General features: G+C 40.9%; 1 protein-coding gene across 5 annotated transcripts in view; it reads left to right on the top strand.

Moving 5' to 3' along the window:
• Positions 1 to 1,337: 1,337 nt before the first annotated feature.
• CCDC25 (coiled-coil domain containing 25) overlaps positions 1,338 to 19,685 on the top strand; it is a 39,025-nt gene continuing 20,677 nt past the window's right edge. For 4 of the 5 annotated variants that reach the window (XR_013810960.1, XR_013810961.1, XR_013810962.1 and 1 more), the window contains exons 1-4: positions 1,338 to 1,428; positions 6,159 to 6,206; positions 10,405 to 10,444; positions 15,154 to 15,205. Coding sequence is in view for 2 of the 5 variants with exons in the window: in XM_079706901.1 (XP_079563027.1) it covers positions 1,401 to 1,428; positions 6,159 to 6,206; positions 10,405 to 10,444; positions 15,154 to 15,205 (168 nt within the window). In the remaining 3 variants the exon portion in view is untranslated. The remainder of the gene's footprint in view (positions 1,429 to 6,158; positions 6,207 to 10,404; positions 10,445 to 15,153; positions 15,206 to 19,685) is intronic. The other variant, XM_079706902.1, reaches the window with a different exon arrangement.

Here is a 19,685-nt window from a genome sequence, read left to right as displayed (position 1 = left end):
CCTTATCTAAGATGCATTCTGGGAATTGTAGTTTTTAGCAGAATAAAACTGAGGCCCTCCGGAACTCCAGGCACATTCTAAGGTCACTTAGTGTAAGATGTTTTTGTAAAGTAGCCTCTCTAAGATTTCGAGGCAGTTCTTTTTCACATTTGAAGCTTTACTGTTAGATTACCTTTTTTTTTTTTTTTTTACTAGTAATACGTTAGGTTTCCAGCTCATTTTTCAAGTTAAATTAAAAAATCATGACAGTAACATCTATGCGCCAGGCATTCTTGCACGTTTCATGTGTTTTATTTCATTTACTCTTCACCACAGTCTATGAGATATGTATCATCATTCCCATTTTACAGAGAATAAAACTGAGGGCCTGAAAACAATGACTATTTATAGGACAGAGCTAGGTTCTTCCTTTGCAAAGCCCAAAGATTCCTAAAGCACTCACTGATTATTAGCTACTGTTGTTATCTTTGTGTACCAGCTCCTGGTACAGTCTCTGGCACTTTCTTAGTTCTAAATAAATTTCGTTAAGTGATGTGCTTAACTTCATAGAATGAAGTCGGTCAGATGAAGTTAAGAGAAATAGGTCAAAACTAAGTGCTGTGGGAACTTTCCTTGAGTCAGATCATTCCCACTTTACATCTGGAAGATATCTGAGGTTCAGAGATTTGCCCAGTCTCACAGGTAATAATAGATGGCAGACCTTACGCAGAGAGGCATATTGCCTCCGGGGAATATCACAATTTACTATGTCCTAAACATTTTATGCCCATTAACTTATTTAACCCTGGCAAAATAGCCTGTGAATTAGCAGCTCTATTCATCTTCATTTTACAGCTAAGGTTAAGTGCAGCACCAAATGTGCCCAGTAGGTGATGGACCTAGAATGAGAATAGTGGAGGAACTGGGGTTCACTCAAAATTTAATGAGCTCCTACTAAGTGCCAAGTACCGTAACTGGCTCAGTGAACGCCTAGCTGTGAAGAAGACAAAAGGTTTCTACTCTCAGGCAGGCCAGATGCGAGTGAAAGGAAGCAGATAAGACCAAGAGCTAAGCCTCAAGATTTGACCGCTCACGGGGTGGAGGTTCTGAAAATAAAGTCAGTGAATGACATTTTTCTCTTAGGAAGACGGAGTTTCCCCGCAGTTTTCCAATCACCTATTGTCCTGGCTCCATCCTCTTTCCCCTCAACCCCCCAGTAAACTGAGCTCTCAGCGCGCCGATGGGGCAGCCCGCCAGGATTGAAAACGGCGCCGGCAGCCGACCTTATGACACTGCCCGACGTCCGCCGGAAGTGCGCGGAGGAGTTCCGGGGGACGCGGCCTCCGCGCTTCCGGTATCTTGAGCTTCCAGGGCTGAGTGCCGCCGCTCGGCGCTGCAGTCGCCGTGACGCCGCCGGGATCATGGTGTTCTACTTCACTAGCAGCAGCGGTGAGTGGGCGCCGAGACCTCCCGGGTCCCTGCTCGACCGCGGGGCTCCGAAGCCGAGACCCCCAGGCCGCCGCTGAGCCTGGTCCTTGAGCGCCTCCTCGGCAGTGGGTGCCTCTTCGCGTCCTCATGGTCCCCCCACCGTGTCCGTCCCAGTCCCCCCCGTGCGCCCCCTTGTCAGGGCCTGGGGGCGCGTAGAGGCACCATCCCCCTTGCTGTCTTTGCCTCCGGGAGTTGTTCTTTTCTCTCAATCAGAAAGACCTGTCGCTACCTGGAATTGGACAGTTTGTGGACTTCTTCGCACCCCAACCCCAAGTCTTCCCTTCCCCACCCACCCCCGTAACGTTTAATCTTGCTGCGCCCTGGTAATTACCCGCATAGAGAAAGAAAGGAGACATCTGCCAACAACTCTGCCTTACCGGAAGTGCGCCTTAGCCTTCTAGGAAAGGGTTATAGGGCCTGGATGTTACCGAAAGCCATAAAAAGACTCTGGAATAGCGATACAGCCACTCACTGGGCAGAGTTGATGTCCCAGATCTTGAAAAGTGACATGATAATGTTTCTGATTTGTCTTTGGCAGGCAAGGAAAGGGTGTGTTTAGTTCCCAGGAAATATTGTTGTCTTCATTTCTCTGCTTATGGTGTTCCCTTTGCCTACAATCAATCCCCCAGTTAGCTGCTTCTCCCCTGAGACAGCCCTCACCTATCTTTTCCAGATGCCTTTCCCGCCTTGTCGCCACCCCAGGATTGCTTAGAATATAACTCTTCGGGGATCCCCTTAACACCCATGTATGCCTTTGGCATTGCACTTGTCATATGATATTAAACTCTGTCTGCTTGAGATAGAGTGTAAGCCCCTTGAGGGCAGGGTGAGGATCTCCTGGTTTCTCTAGTGTAGTGCCTGGCTCATGATAGTTACTCGATAAATACTTATTGAATCGATGAATGATATTTTTTGACTTCTAGCACACTCTATTCTGTTGCTCCTGTCTCTGCCTACTTGTTAAAGGTGAGATTTAAGTGAAACTAGCTGCGCAGTGTTTGTGTGGGTTTGAATAGAGTGGTACTTGCTCTTTAGAGATGAGAACGTTGAAGCCCAGGGAAGTTCTCACTCACAGACTCCCTCCCCCCGCTACTCCATCATACTATCACATCTCATTTTTCTCAGTAGTTTAGGCTTCCACGGGGTGCCATAAGCTATTTCTCTGTCTCTATAGGCTTAGTTTTGTCTTACCCATATTATTAAAATTACTAGAAACAAAATTCACACTAGCCTGAAAAAGCATTATAGGCCCCGAATAGCATTTTCATCCTCTCTCTGCCCTGTCCTGCCCCTCCAGATAACTGGAGCGTCTCTTCGTAGCCTCTCATGAGAGCCCCTGACACCATAGTTACCCGTACAAGTCCAGCAATGCAATGAAAACTATAGGCAGGCCATATAGGTACTACATGTATTTTATGCTGGCTGCTTTATTCTCCTTAAAGTGATTCTAAATTCCTTGAGCGCTAGTCATACACACGCAGGTGCCCTTAATAGAGCAGACTGCTTCAGTTGATTTGTGGATCATGTTTTTCTCATTGGCTTCCATTATAACATCACAGTTGCTTCCTGTCAGAAAAATATTTGGCCTCAAAGTCTAATAAACCTGCACTTGTGCAGCTTTTAAAATTGCAAAGTTAATGGAAAAATTATAACTTCCAGTAAGTTAGTAGTAAAACTTTATATATCCTAGTACAGAAAACAAGTTGAACACACAGAATCTGCAGGAAATGACTTCGTATAGATAGCCAAGCTTTTCAAGCAACTGATGGTTTACTGCAAGAAAACTTTTTTAAAAAATGGGTTGAAAATCTCAATAGAAAGTTTTTGCCTTCCCTTTTAAAATTAGTATCTCTAACTAAAATCTGCTTAGTTTTATTCTTTCATGCCCTCATAATAGAATAATGAAACATTAGCCTTGCTATATTTCCAGTGTCACATTTAAGCCCCTCTGATTTGTGGACCCACAAATTACCTGCACATGGCTCATTAACTTCACTTGTACTTTTAGTACCTTTTACTAGCATCTGGCTCAAGATAGATTGTTCTGTAAATTATGAACTTACCCCAGTACCTCTAAAGTTGGCCTGGTTGCTACACCTGTATCAGGTATCTTCAAGATAACTAGTTCCCATACTAATCAACCTTAATATTTGGGTGAGAGTAACAAAAATACTAGAATAATTCAATTTACTTTTCCTTTATCCCTCTAACATGGATGGGAGCTTAATTCAGATTTCTTACTCAGCAGTCATGCTCCTTTTTAATTTTCTATTTTGATATAATTTCAGTATTTCAGAAAAGTTATAAGAATAGTAAAAGATTTCCTTTATAGCCTCTCTCAGATTCCCCAAATTTTCACATTTTACCACATATACCTTATCTCCTTCTTTTCCCCTTTCTTTTTCCAGCTCCCCTCCCCTCCAACTCTCTCTCTCCACACACACACAGATTTTTTTTTTTTCTGAACCGTTTGTTAGTAAGTTGCATTTTACCTCTAAATATTTCAGGGTGTTTTTCCTAAAATCAAGGATCTTCTCTTATCAGAAGACATTCTTCATTATCAAAATCAGGAAATTAACATTGCAGCAATACTAGTGTGTAATCAGCAGCTTTTATTCAGTTTTTATCAGTGTCCTAGTGATGAATTTATAACAAAGGAAAATTACAAATCATTGTTGCGTTCCGCTGTCATTCGTTACTCTTTAGCGTCTTCTGATCTGGAGCATTGCTCAGTCTTTGTCTCTCACACGGACACTGTCAGTTGAAGAATGCCCCTCAGTCTGGGCTTGTAGCAGTTATGTTCTTAATCACCTCACTTTATAGGTCAACCATCCAAAGAACCATCTGTCCTTCTCTTGGCTGTAATTTAGATAGCTTGTCCTGCAGAGACAGCTTTGTTTATTTCGATCATTTAAAAAAATTACCTTTGTTCTGATTACAAAAACCATCTATACATTTTATAAGCAAGTAGACAAGGTAACTATTGTTAACAATTAAATGTATATCCTTCCACAGTATAAAGAAAATGGGTGCGTGTATTAAAAATATATATGTAAACATGTTTATGTATACACAGTTACTTATTTTTTACAAATTGAATATTACTGTATATAGATACACAAAAATACTGTTCGGCTGTTTAATTTCTTCACCTGTCCTTTCTTTTTAATGGGTACATGGTATTTTGTTTATGGATATCCTATAGTGTGTATAACCAGTCTTAACTAATGAGTGTTTAAGTTGTAAAAAGAACATCACTGCTTGACGGAGTATTAATTAGTAGGATATATACTCCTAGTGGTGACATTTATAGGCTCAAAAGGGTGTACCCATATAACAATGTACAGAGAGGATCTGAAACACTTTTTAGTTGTATTCCTGCACTTGGCATTTGTTATATGCTATGCAAAGGGCTTATCAAGCTAATATAATGCTCTGTTATAGACAAGTATTTCTGTCAACTGGTCAGTGCAAAATTCTCTTCTTTCAAGTTATTTTTCTCAACTATTTCCAAGTAATTATGGACTATAGTCATCATAACTGCTAACTGAAGGAATTGGGAGTTTTCTGTCCCCAAGAGAGGCAACTATGGTTGATCATTTAAGGAGCTTCTCATTCTGAATGTGCAGGCAATCCTGAATTTAGGGATCTGTAGATGGAAGAGTGCTGCTTCCCAGCCTTCAGAGCTCCACTCACGCGGTAGTCCTCTGGAGCGACAGCTAGCAGACTGCCTGGCCCAAGCTTGTACCTGTCTGCCAGGCTTTGTAGGCAGAGGCTCAGTGGCTGTTAATTCAGGAGTCTAGGTCCAAACGGGGTCTAACAGGTTTTGGTAGACTAGCTCGGAAAACCAGGACCCAGTTAGAATTTCAATTACAAAACCTAACTGATTCCAGATGGAGGATGCCCACATCAAAACACACTAGCTCAGGAAAACAAATGTCATTTCTAAGGTAAACCATACCCAGAATATTCTTTTTGATTTAGAGTAGTGGTCCCTAATGCTGACTTCACATTAGAATCACTGTAAAAAGAGATCTTTTGCAAAACCCCAATCCCCAGAGATTTGGATTTGGTTGGTCTTAGGTGGAGCTGGGGCAAAATTAGGTGATTCTAACGTGTAAACAGGGTTCAGAGCCACTGATTAGAAGAAGCTTGAGAGCCGTTGTTTCCCCTTGTAATAGGGAGCCGTTGTAATAGGGAGCTTATTATAATTTGCAGCACACCTAGGACATAGCTAAATCAAATTATGAAAAATAAAACTTGCCTAAGTATAGGAACCTATTTTTAAATGGTTGAGGTGAAGAGTTTTGGTCGTTTTTTTAAAACTATTTTGAAGAAGGCAGAAGTATAGGACTGAACTGGAATTGCGTTGAACTAAATCCCTGAGAAAGTAGGAAAGTAGCCATTTTTAATGAGGGCTGGTAAACCTTCTCCAGATGGTCAGTATTTTAGAGTTTGTAAGCCACATACGGTCTCTCTAGCTTATTCTTCTTCATTTTGCTTTTTTCAACCCTTTAAAAATGTAAAAATCATTCTTAGCTCAAGGGCTGTCCCAAAACAGGGCTGGATTTGGCCTACAGGCCAAGAATGTTTTGCCGACCCCTAATAAGCATTTGTCACTTGTTTTTCCCATCAAACAGTTGTGTCGGTGTTGAAGTTATCTAACTATTCTTATTTTTGTTTTGTCTTAGTTAACTCATCTGCTTACACTATTTACATGGGAAAGGATAAATATGAAAGTAAGTTTTCAAAAGCATTTGATTTTGAAATTTCCAGCAGGTAAGTGTTAATTGCCTTTTCTCCCAGTAGGATATGAGTTTTCAGTTAACTACTAACTAACCTGTTATAAGGAATTCCAAAGGATTAACTTTCTTAGACTTTCATTATATCAGATAATAGTTGAGCTAATTGGACCACCTGTGGCTGATTAGAATCTTACTTTACAAAGAGTTTTGTGGTATCATTTGATTTAGGGGTGACAGGAATTAGAGGTTAACTTGTGCTGGTTTTCATCAAATAAAAATAATCTGTGGCTTGAAAAGATCATTTTCTGTACATTTTTACCTCATTTAAGAAACATATCTTGGGCTTCCCTGGTGGCACAGTGGTTGAGAGTCCGCCTGCCGATGCAGCGGACACGGGTTCGTGCCCCAGGAAGATCCCACATGCCGCGGAGCGGCTGGGCCCGTGAGCCATGGCTGCTGGGCCTGCGCGTCCGGAGCCTGTGCTCCGCAACGGGAGAGGCCACAACAGTGAGAGGCCTGCGTACAGCAAAAAAAAAAAAAAAGAAACATATCTTGGTTGTTTTGAGGCAGAAGATGGTTCTTTTTGAGTTGAAATGTTAACAGTGCTTTCTTGACCACTCTCAGAATGAAACACGTTATCTCATACCATGCACATTCCTATGACTAAATGATACAAACATTCACCTAACTAAAACAAAAATTTACCAAAAAATACCCATACTATTTTCTGTTGTATCTCATTTTAAAAAAAGTAGTCTTAACCTGCTAAATTAATTTTCTGACTCACTAATGCATTTGATCTAAAGTTTACAAGAAAAACACTGATTTAGGGATTGCCTTTTTGACTGCACGAGTGGCGGGGGGCGCCGAAAGGGAACTGTAGCTTTCTTGATCAAGAGAGCAGGGAGGAGGGCTTCCCTGGTGGCGCAGTGGTTAAGAATCCGCCAGCCAGTGCAGGGAACACAGGTTTGAGCCCTGGCCCAAGAAGATCCAACACACCGCAGAGCAACTAAGCCCGTGCGCCACAACTACTGAGCCTGCACTCTAGAGCCCGCGAGCCACAACTACTGAGCTTGCACGCCTGGAGCCCGTGCTCGGCAACAAGAGAAGACACCACAGTGAGAAGCCTGTGCACCTCAATGAAGAGTAGCCCCCGCTCTCTGCAACTAGAGAAAGCCTTCGCACAGCAATGAAGACGCGACACAGCCAAAAATAAAAATAAATAAATTTATTTTAAAAAAAGAGAGAGAGAGAGCAGGGAGGTGACAGCACTGACCCTCAGGATGTGGGACACTGAAGAGGGAGGAAAGAACTGCAACAAGGGAGCTTGGAGAAGGTGACAGAATTCCTCTTCTCCAAGCTTGAAAAGCACAGTTGCTCTTCTCTTGAGGGTAGCATCATGTTCTGGAAAAGACAGCTCTGAAGTCTGGCCAGTCTGGGTTAAAATCCCAGCTCTTCAGCAAACTAGCCATAGTTTCTTAACCCCTTAGAACCTCAGGGTTCTTAGATGTAAGAAGAGGATCCTGGGACGGTATCGGCCTTACAGGGCTGTGAAGGTTAAATGAAAGAGCCTGGGGGGAGTGCCTGGCCCACGGTGGGCGCTCAGTAACTGGTGATTCGCTCTGGAGCTCCCCAAAGCTGCCTCCTTTCTCCCCTGGGAATACTCCAGGCCTGGGTGACTGCCTCAGTAGTCTGAGAGCTGCCTGATTCACTTCAGTTACTTTTCTTTAACCCTCAGGCATTGCTTTTTTTTTTTCCTTTTCTAAAACCATCAGTGTCTGTTCTAGGTGCAGTTTGTAACTGACAGTTTAAACTTGATCCTTTAAAAGAGACAAGTATAACATTCTTTAGTATGAGACACTTGATTAATGAAATAAGGCCCCAAATTAAAAGATGTCAAAGAACAGTGATAAGTTATATATAACTTAGATATAACTATGCATATAGTTTTATAAAAACATATAGTTGTATGTATATATATAGTTATACATGCTAAGTATATGTACTTGGTGTATATACACATACATCACATAAAATATATATAATGTTACAAATACGATAATGTGATATAGTTATATAACTATATAATTATAAATCAGATCTATATAACAGTTTCAAACCCTGCTATAACCATAAGCAGAATCAGTATAAGCAAGGGTATCACATCCTAGCCAAGAGAAAAAACCAATAGCATAAAATAACTAATTTTTAAACGTTTTTTTCCTTATAATGAATTTATGCCATTGACTCTGGTTGTGACTTAATGGAGAAGCTGTCTGCAGCATATTAATACTTGAGTTTTATATTTCTCCTAGTAACCCGTGAATTGTCATGGATAAGTTTTCTCATAGCGTCCTGCTGATGAACATAGCTGGGGAGGGGATACTGTCTCCCTATATTACATTGAACAATAAGGCACAGTTATAGGAGTCCTAGTTATCTATAGTAGATATGGATCCAAACCTGACCAAATCTACTTTCCCTTCTAGCACACGAAGGGTGTGAACCCAAGACTCAGGTTCCTGAGAGGCACCTAAAGCCGAGATCGTGCGGGTTTTGCACTGTGCAGCCCTGGCGGGGCGGGGACAGCTTTATGTATGTCTTACAGCGAAGGGCTGCTTTGATTCCGGTGCACACTGATGGGCTCCTAGTGCTGCCGACGCAGGCAGCTGTGCCAGGAACATTCCCACCGTGTCTCTTTTCCCTTCCATTGTAGTTTCCTATTTGCTGGGGCTGATCTGTGTGAGGCCATGTGCCAGCCTCTGAGCCTCTAAGTCTGTGTCTTCACAGTGTTCATTCAGGTGGAGGCACATACAAAACCAAAGAGCGGTCAGTTTTGCTGTGAATATAAAACTGCTCTAAAAAATAAAGTCTATTAAACAAAAGTATGGGCAAAATGAAGTAATAGTAATAGCAAACACTGTAGAAGTAGAGGGAGCAGAGAGTAAATGTGGTTAGGGAGAGCTGAGAAGGCTTCGTGGAAGAGTGGGTTAGGATGGGCTAGAATGAATCCTTTAAACCTAGGAGTTTCTCTCTACAGATACAAATCTAGATACAGAGTTTATGTCTGCAGATGTAAATTTAGATTCTGTCTGGAGCCCACTGGAGTGGTGTTTTGCTCTCCTTAAAGTATATGTAGGAAAAAAAAATCTGTACGTAGAATACTTTTCCCCAGGCACTCTTAGAGTTATCCAACTCTCTTAGTCTGCTTTGTAAGAACGGTATTACATTTTTAAGTTGCCTGTTCTCTAGTGCTCCTAGCACATCACGTTTACTTCTAATAGCCTTGATGACTTCAGGCTAAGGGGTGGATGGAACATAAATGAATTTTAAGTTGAATGAGTCACGTTCTCTAAAAAGCTTTCAGGTGTGTTCTTTTTATTAGCCAGCAGGTGTCACCAGGGAGCCAAACATTGCCCAGATGAGGAAAAGAGGTTTTTATAATTCCCCTTTTCTGATTTTTCTGATTACTTGTCGGCTATTTGCTCAGCTTCTTACTTAAGCTAGTAGAAAACCCTTCAGAAAACTCAAGGTGTCTGCAGTTGCTTAGAGTACCCTCATCCAAGAGGGTACTCTATCATCTTTTTGCTTTTCTGGAAAATAAATACTTCATTCAAGTTAGATTATACTTGAGTACATTTTAAACCATCATATGTGAATCACTTTACCTTACAATTTTTAACTTTAGGTTTAATAATTTAAGTAATGCTTCTGTATTACTAATTATTAATATGGCTATTAGAGGTATATATTGAGATAACCTTTCTGTGGAGATATATATTATTAACCTTAAAAATATACATATGTAGGAGTTCCCTGGTGGTCTGGTGGTTAGGATTTGGCGCTTTCACTGCCGTGGCCCAGGTTCAGTCCTTGGTCGGGGAACTAAGATCCCTCAAGCTGTGCAGCACGGCCAATAAATAGATAAATAAAAGAACCAAAGAATACTTTTAAAACTGAATTAAAATTTTAAAAATAAATAAATAAAATATTGTATTAGTTTCAGTGTACAACATACTGATTCAGTATTTTTATAGATTGTAGTCCATTTAAAGTTGTTACAAAATAATGGCTTTATTTCTCTGTGCTGTACAATATATCCTTGTTGCTTGTTTATTTTATACATAGTAGTTTGTATCCCTTAAGACTCATTTCTCTTTTTTTTCCTTTTCTTTGTTCTGTCTCTCTGCAGATGAAGATCTGATAAAGTATGGCTGGCCTGAAGATATTTGGTAAGTAGCAATTTTGGTGCTGCTTTTTATGGATCATTATTTACTTTCTTAGACTTGACCAACCATCTGACTCCTATGATTAAAACTAGAACTCATGCTTTGCGTTTTGGCTATGAATATTCAGTGGTAAATAGCTGACTGCCAGCTCCCTTCATTTATAATTACCACATTAACTGGGAATGAGGTCTTAGGGCTAGATCTCGGGCCTCACTGCAAAGGTCTCAGGAACATAGGCTTTTACCTCCTGTGTGTCTCCTCATAGTCGGTTACTGAGACCACTGCACTTAACACACTCAGACCCCTCTTTCTGAGTGGATGGATGCAGGCTTCACAAGAAGCAGTGAAGAAAATAGATTCAAGCTTCCATGTTGGTGGAATAGGTGGAGCATCTGACCAGGTCCAGCTTTAGAGAAAACACAGCCTGGCTTCCCTTTGTCTTCTCAACAAAGAGTTTAACCCTGGCTTGACCCAGCCCCTACCCCCTCTTTCTAAAAGAATTTATGGAAATTTCAAAAATTATAATATATTCTTTCTTAGCCTCCTTCCAAGATAATTTTATTTTGCTGCTCACCAAACCCAGTCTAAAAAAACAACAAAACAAATGCAGAAAAAAAAACCCTTCATTTTAGTTGAATTCTTTTCTTTTTCTAACTGCCTTGGGATGCTATATGGGCTTTTCTACAACTCAAACCCAAAACCTGTGAGGAGTTCATGGATTCCTGCTACTTTCTTTTTCTTTCATGTAATGCTCTCATACTCAGTTTGCTTTCTTTTTCTAGCTGCAGCTTCTACCACTCCCTCTGACCCTTGTGATGTCTCTCTCCTGGAGCCTAACTCGACCTACTATAGAGCGGGATATGGTCTCTATAACTCCTAACACCCCCCTACCAAATGCCGTCCCTGAGGAGAAGCACTCGGATCCTGTTGGCTTTAATGATAGTAGTAATGGACACTTACCAAACACATAAACTGTAGGCCAGATCCTGTTGAGTGTTTACCTCCACTAATACATTTCATTTCACTACAACCCTGTGAAATAGTTACCAATATCATGCCCATTTTTCAGATGAGGAAACTCAGGCTAAGGGAAACTGAACAGATCCACTCGGGTCGTTGCTGGCCCCCAGCCAGCTCAGGTTCTAGATCCCTGTTTCTGTCTTCCCTCAGGCTGTTTGGGCCCAGATCCTTCACTTAATTCCCTATAGTGACAGAGCTTAGGCTGCCACTTTTTAGAAGAGTTGACTGATTTTCCATAAGGTATGCAACATTGGATATCTGGTAGGAAAGATATTGCCCAGAGACTAACTTAAGCTACTCCCTAGATGTAGCCATTCTCGGAACCCCCGGGCCTACCTGCAGGAGCCCACTGAAGGGCGCCTCTCTGGCTCCAGCCTACCTCATTGGGAAGGAGCTGCCTCCTAACCTCGTGGAAGTGCTTCCCTGTCTGTCTGCCCTCTCTGAAGTCCACACTCCAGGAACCAAGAGGCACTAGAAACCTGAGGAAGTTTAAAGGCTTTTTTTTATCAGCCCCCTGTTCCAGCACAGCAGCCCATCTTCTGAACTCAAATATGTCATCAAGGTGGACACTGCTTGGTGCCCCCATACCTCAGGTGGGCAGGTCGCACTGCTCAGGGCTTCTGCATTGGGTGCCGCTTACCTTCCTAGGACCCTTGACTATAGGCTCTGCTCTCCTGCCTCCCCCGCCCAGCCCAGGACAGTGATCCACCCGGTTTGTTTACTACTCTGTCCCACTACCTAGCGTAGGACCTGGCACATAGTAAGTGTTCAATAGATGTAGACTTTCTAATTGACTAGCTCTCTGCCTGTCTGGAAATGATCTCTGCTGGACATGTCTTCACAGTAACTGCATTCTGGTCATCTCCATTTTGAGCACCTGTCACCCTTGGCTGGATTATTTCAGTTGTCCTTAGGGCCCCAAAGATCTCCAGATCTGTCACACAATAGATAAGGATGATCACACCTGTTACGCAGTTACCTGCTGTAAGGTTTGGGGCAAAAGTACCTGCATAGGAAAGGTTACATACTCAGATGCACCGTGAAAGTCAGTTCACTACAGCCTTTTAATTGACATTAAAAAAAAAATTAAGTGGAAGAGAAATTTCCAATTTACAACCTACACCTCATGTATTATGACTTGGGTTTTTCGTTTCGTTAAGGTAGACTTCTGGAAGGCACTTATCAGACTGGTGTCTATAGCTTCCCGATAGCCATTTCGACACTCTTTAATCTTGAGATTTAATGTCTGTTGTCGGAAGTGACTGACTTTTACTTCCAGAAGCTATTCTAGGTCAGGTTTGAGCTGGCAGAGCCCTAAATTTCAAGACCTGTTACGGTTAATAAACTGTCAATCCTGGAAACATTCCTGGGTGTGCAAAGAATGAATCAGTTGATCTACATTCCAGGGCAGATTTTCAACCTGGAGCTTAACCTCTGGGAATGTCAGCATCTAAGTTTATACCAGGAAACCTCCTAAGGTGCTTTTAAGCAAAGAATTTTTCTAGGATTAAATGAAAATGGAACTAAATTCATTTCAAACAAAGGAAAATATAAAGAGTGTGCGTTCACTGCTTCCCAACCCCCTAATGAGTAGTATTTCCAGAGACCCCACTTTAAGGAGTTAAACGACCAAGCTTGGGGTCCCGTGCATCTCTGCATTCTCAGGTCAGGAATGCTCATGTTTCTAGTCTCTGCATTCAATAAAGAGTAATAGTGATTAAGCAGGGAGAGGAAGGTAACAAGGAAGAGAGGGAACTAGGGAACTAGTGGGCATAATTTAAACTTGGAGTGAGCATTTTGGGAGGTTTGGAAGGTTTTTTAAGGAAACTCGCTCAAAATAGTTTGTTTACAGAACTGACTTTTTTGTTCGTTTTACATTTCAACCAAAGCGCCGTTGGGACATGCATTCCCCTTGCACTTTGTAGAGGTGTACCTACAAGCCTGAAGTTGGTGTAGATCAGCAGTGATATTCCCGGGTGTGTTTTAGTACTTTGACTGCCTATGTATGAACCCAGTGTGTATATACATTAAACTACTTGTGTATGTCTTTTGATAAAATTCCACATCAGAGACCTCTAAGGAAAATCAGAATACAATCAGGCTACTATGGGTATGTAGAAAAGAGTTGTTATAAATAGAGAACTTAAAACAAATTGGAATGGGAGAAGTTTTCTCAGTTGAGCCTGCTTACTAATGGGGTATTTTCCTAAGACTCTGAAACAGAGTAGTGAGGTATAATTTCCAGATTTTCAAAAAACACATTTTCTGGCTGGAAAATGCCAAGCTGAAGATGATAATCAGTAGCAATCTCTTACGTGGGAATGCAAATAAGTAAATGAACCAGCAGAAGAAAAATAAATCAAACTAAGATGTTATATTCATTTCTGGCTATCACTAATGGTTAGGAATAAAACCGAGAGTCATCATAGACTGCCAAAAATGTGTAAAAATTTTCTTTATCCAAAGTGACTAGCAAGATGCTTAACCTTTTTAAAGAGGGCATGAGAAACAGCAAATCTTGACCTTTATATAGAATCACACGGCCTACGTCTTGGACCAGGTATGAGTGTGTAACCATTTTCAGCTCTAAAAAATCCATTAATGCTAAGAAAATGTCTAAAGAAATACATAATGGGATGTGACGTTGCCTCCTCAGGATTTTACTGAACATTCCTCAGTCTGGAAAGGAAAGGACTAAGGAAGAGAAAAGTTAACAGAAATCACGAGGTGACAGTCGTATGTTACATCGTTGGCTAGCATTCTGGAGGCCTCTCTGGGTGTTGGAGAGAGCGGTCACCTTCATTTGGTGAATTGTAAATAGGAAAAACTTAAAATCCCCAAATGTTGGACTAGGTGAAAAAAGAAGTAAGTTTTAAAAGATTTAATTAAATTGGTGAATGATAGAGCCTTAATGAAAGGTAAATTTAGGATACTGGGGTGAGAGGGCATTCTGAATATTTTTAGGACAGCGTCATAAAGGGCAATCACCATGCTTTCCCAGGAGGCACATATTAGTGTCATTGTCAGAGGTAATTCAGCTGGATGAATTGTTGGTCTGACCCATTTGGTGATGTGGTCTGCTTACTGCTTCAGTCCTCACCTGACTCTTCCATCTCTGTGATTGACATTTGCTTTGGATTGTTTTGCCATTGCTTGAAACTCAGGATTTCCCAAACCAAACCTGTCATCTTTCTGCCAAACTGGCTCCCTCTCCAACTGTAAGATGTTACTGTCAGTGGTCCTGTGAGTCTCCCAGGCTTGGAAACCCTGGAGTCTTGCTGACTTCTTTCATTCCCTTCTCTTCTCCCCTAAAATTCCTTCCCCGTGTTTGCTCTAAGTCCCGTGGTTCAGCTTGGGACCCACCAAGTCTCAGTTCATCAGTGAAGCCTTGGGTCACTGATAGCTCCTTCTCACTTGAAAAATCACCCTTCCCTGGGCTTTTAACATTCATTGCCTCCTGTACTCATCTTGGGACTTAGCCTCACACAGCTGCAGAACATTCCATGTTTTTCTCACCTCTCCCAGTTGATAGTGAGCTCTTTGGAGGCGGTGACTGTTTTCTGCCCCCCACAGTGCTCAGTGTGCAGTAGGCACTGGATTAATATTTTTGGAGTGGAATGCTTTAAATGCAGGTGGCCTGAGGAGATGGTTATCTTGTACCTCTTGCTAAAAGTGGTTTTCATTCTTTGTAGGTTTCATGTGGACAAACTCTCTTCGGCTCATGTATACCTTCGATTACATAAGGTAACTGGATTTAAACATGGATTCGTGACTTTTTCTGTAGTGATGAGCATCCTATCTTGTCCTCTGTCCTTTTTTTTTTTGGCAAATAAATTGTTTAGAGTAATAAATATGTACAAAATCTACAAATTAGCAAATGAAGAGATGTCTTCCCCCAACCCAGGAAATCACTAAGGGCAATTCTGGTGATTTTTGAGGCTTGGAAGGGGACATAGCACATATTTCCCAGATAGAAGCACTGCCTTGTCCTTCCAGCTGAGGTGTGCTGTGTGTCACCTCTGCTCTCTCTCCCTGTCATTTCAGTTGACACTACTGGACTTTGTCTTCTTCTAGGAAGATCATGTTGTAGTTCCTTTTTCTCAGACTCATGTGATTCTCCTGCCTCACCAAGGGCATATATGTTCCTAGTTATCAGGGGCTGCTTTGGGAGGTTTAAAACAGCATTATTGTAGTAAAGGGAAAAGATTTAATGTTCCCTAGTCACCTAAAACCACTGTTTTTCCAATCTGTCTTTATATCCATCTGTTGTATTTTGTGTAGTTGAATCATAGGGTGTGGATAATTATGTGTATTTTTTTTAATATTTATTTTGGAATGATTTTAGATTCACAGGAAAGTTGCAAAGGCAGTACAGGTTCCTGTATACCCCATGTCCAGTTTTCCCTGTTGCTAACATCTTAACGTTACCGTGGTAGATTTGTCTGAACTGAGAAACCGGAACTGATGCATCACTATTAACTAAGCTCTGGACTCTATTTGGATTTCTCCAGTTTTTCCATTATTGTCCTTTTTCTGTTCCAGGATCTGGTCCAGCGTCACACATTGCATTTTAGTTGTCATGTCTGCCTAGCCTCTGGTCTGTGACAGTTTGTCACTCTTTCCCTGCTTGTCATGACCTTGACAGTTGGAGAAGTACTGACCAGGTCATGACTAGACTGGAGTTACAGGTTTGGGGGAACACTAGCACAGAGGTGAAGTGCTCTTATCCCATCATGTCAGGGGTATATGCATTGACAGGACTTACCACTGATGGTGTTAACCTTGACCTCCTGGCCAGGGTAATGTCTGTCAGGTTTCTTCACTAGAGAGTTGCTCTTCTCCCTGCATACTTTATTATTTGGAAGCAAGTCACTAAGTCCAGCCTGTACTCAAGGGGGAGAGCTCCACGTGGGGAGTACCTGCATATATTGTTTGGAATTCTTCTGTAAGGAAGATTCATCTCTTCTCTCCCATGTATTTAATTCAGTCATTTACTTATATCAGTACGGACTCACACATTTACTTTTCACTTTGGGTTATAATCCAGTACTGTGTCATTTTGTTGCTAAAATTGTCCCTGCTTTCACTCTGCCAGCTTGGCTCTTGTGTTCCCTGGACATGCTCCTGTCATTTTACTTTTTGAGCACTTCCTTACTTTCTGACACTCAGGATGCTCCAGGCTCATCTTGTATTTTCCCTGCTCCAGCTCTAGGATCAGCCATTTCTCTGAGGAACTTTGGTTTCTTTTATTGGGAAATGGTATTTAGAAATCAAGATCTGGACTCTGGGTGTGCTCACTGCTACTAGAGTATCATTGCTTCTAGGCCCTCTCATGTGACAGAGCTAGGAAATAGATGTATGTATACTAACCCGTGTTAGTCATTCGTATGCATAATTTTTTCTGTATCTACAGTAAGCTAACCATGACTGGTGTCTCTGATGAACCCGTTACTACAGGGGCCTTTCTCACATTCCTTCCTTGCTTATCTATTCCTTCCTTCTCAGACAGTGGGAAGCCTGGCTCCCACCATCCACCATCATTTGCTTATTTGAATCCAGTATATATGGAAGTGGTTTCAGGTTTGTTAGCCTGTATCCCCATAAGAAACAACTTTATCAACTGAAGTACAGTGCAGTTACAGTTTCCATTCAAAATGCTGTTTGTCACAGTTACTTGTCAGCTGCTCCCCGTCCTCCCCACCTCATGCCTTTCAGTGATGTCTGTCACACACTTAGGTTCTTTTGTCTCAGTCTGCATTCCACCTTGGCTTCCCCTGGTTGATTGTATTACTTTTTTTTAATACATTTTTATTGGAGTATAATTGCTTCACAATGCTGTGTTAGTTTCTGTTGTACAACAAAATGAATCAGCCATATGCATACACATATCCCCATATCCCCTCATCCCCTCCCTCTTGAGCCTCCCTCCCGCCCTCCCTATCCCACCCCTCTAGGTGGTCACAAAGCACCGAGCTGATCTCCCTGTGCTATGCGGCTGCTTCCCACTAGCTATCTATTTTACATTTGGTAGTGTATATATGTCCATGCCACTCTCTCACTTCATCCCAGCTTACCCTTCCCCCTCCCTGTATCCTCAAGTCCATTTTCTACGTCTTTTCTACATCTTTTCTACGTCTTTATTCCTGTCCTGCCCCTAGGTTCTTCAGAACCATTTTTTTTTTTTGGAGTCCATATATATGTGTTAGCATATGGTATTTGTTTTTCTCTTTCTGACTTACTTCACTCTGTATGACAGACTCTAGGTCCACCCACCTCACTACAAATAAGTCAATTTCATTTCTCTTTATGGCTGAGTAATATTCCATTGTATATATGTGCCACATCTTCTTTATCCATTCATCTGTCAATGGACATTTAAGTTTCTTCCATGTCCTGGCTATTGTAAATAGTGCTGCATTGAACACTGGTACATGTCTCTTTTTGAATTACGGTTTTCTCAAAATGGATTAAAGACCTAAATGTAAGACCAGACACTGTAAAACTCTTAGAGGAAAACATAGAAAAAACACTCTTTGACATAAACCACAGCAAGATCTTTTTTGACCCACCTCCTAGAGTAATGAAAATAAAAACAAAAATAGACAAATGGGACCTAATTAAACTTAAAAGCTTTTGCTTTTAAGCAAAGGAAACCATAAACAAGACGAAAAGACAACCCTCAGAGAAAATATTTACAAATGAAACAACGGACAAAGGATTAATCTCCAAAATACACGAACAGCTCATGGAGCTCGATATCAAAAAGATTGTATTACTTTTAAAGTGACAGTTTACAAACTTTTTCATGTTACTGCATTATTTTCATATTTATTGTTTTGACTGGCTGCTTTGAGTTGATAATATGCCACAGTTAATTTGAAAGCTCCCTTGTCAGAATATAAGTTGTTTACAGTTTTCAGCATTATGAATCCCCAACAAGAAATATTTTTTTAATGAACTATTTTCTATTTTTCTTTTCTTTTCTTTTTTTAGAGTAGTTCTCAGAAATGAAATTACTGGGTCAAAAGATATAAACATTTTGATAACTCCTTTTATGCCAGATTGCCCTTTGAAAATATTATGCTGGTTTAAAATGCTACCTGATATATATAGGTTTTCCAAAAACTTTTTGGGGTTTTATAACTTCAGAAAAATAGCAGCCTTTTGACCAATTTAATAATTACAAGATGCTACTTCATTATGCTTATAATATTTACTCCTTTATTTACTAACAAGGTAAAACATTCTACCACATTTTTACTTATTCTATTTATATTTTTGAGAACTGTGTTGTAAAAAAAAAAAAAAAAAAAAAGAGGAAGATTGTGAACTCTTTGCTGGAACAAAATTCTGAATTTTCCTAGGCAACTTCTTGCCATTTTGGAACTATTTTAAGTCTAGAGAAAATAAAGTATGGTGTTCCCAACTTTCCTTTTGGTTCAGATTAAATTTTTTCCTTTGGGTTCTGCTGCATCAGAAAGTGGAAATAACGGTGGGTAGTCCCAGGTTCACCTTGCCACCAGTTAGAACTTGTTTGAACAGGAGTTTGATTTCATTTTCTTTTGGAAAAAAGAAGCACATAATGTGCTAGATAAAAATATGTGCTCCTTAAGGAACTTTTACCTGGTTAAACTCCTGCAGTAAACAACATAGCCCTTTGCACTTAGTAGGTACCAAGTAAGTGTTGGAGATGCAGTGAGACTAGGTATAAGTAGTTCAGAACCCAAACTCTGGAGCCAGACTGCCAGCTTTGTATCCTGGCCTTGCTGCTTATCAGCTGTGCGACTCTGAGCAAGTTATTCAGCTGTGCCTGTTTCCTCATCTGTAAAAGGGAGCTAACAGTCCCTGTCTTACTGGGTTGTTGTGAGAATTAAATGAGCTAGCATAACTGAAGCATTTATAATAATGCTCGGGACATGCTAAGCGCTGTGTGTGTTCGTTCTTTCTTTGTCAAATTCAGGTGAATTCAACCCAAGCCTTGAAGATCATGGATATTCAACAAGTGTTTTTTTCCTAGGCTTATTTGATTTTTGGAAACCTATAGAAAAATCTCCCTTATCAAGAGGTTGCTTATCTCATTAACACAGATGGCACAAAGCCCACAGTCAAAATTCTGGCCTTTACATATGGAGAGTACCTTACACTCTCCATGCAGAGTTTGTTTACTCTGACTTTATGCATAATGCTAAGCTGAATTATTTTATTTTATTTTATTTGGTCTGCT

Source organism: Hyperoodon ampullatus (genome assembly GCF_949752795.1).
Source record: "Hyperoodon ampullatus genome assembly, chromosome: 6".
Taxonomy (NCBI): domain Eukaryota; kingdom Metazoa; phylum Chordata; class Mammalia; order Artiodactyla; family Ziphiidae; genus Hyperoodon; species Hyperoodon ampullatus.
This window is presented reverse-complemented; position numbering and strand designations above follow the sequence as displayed.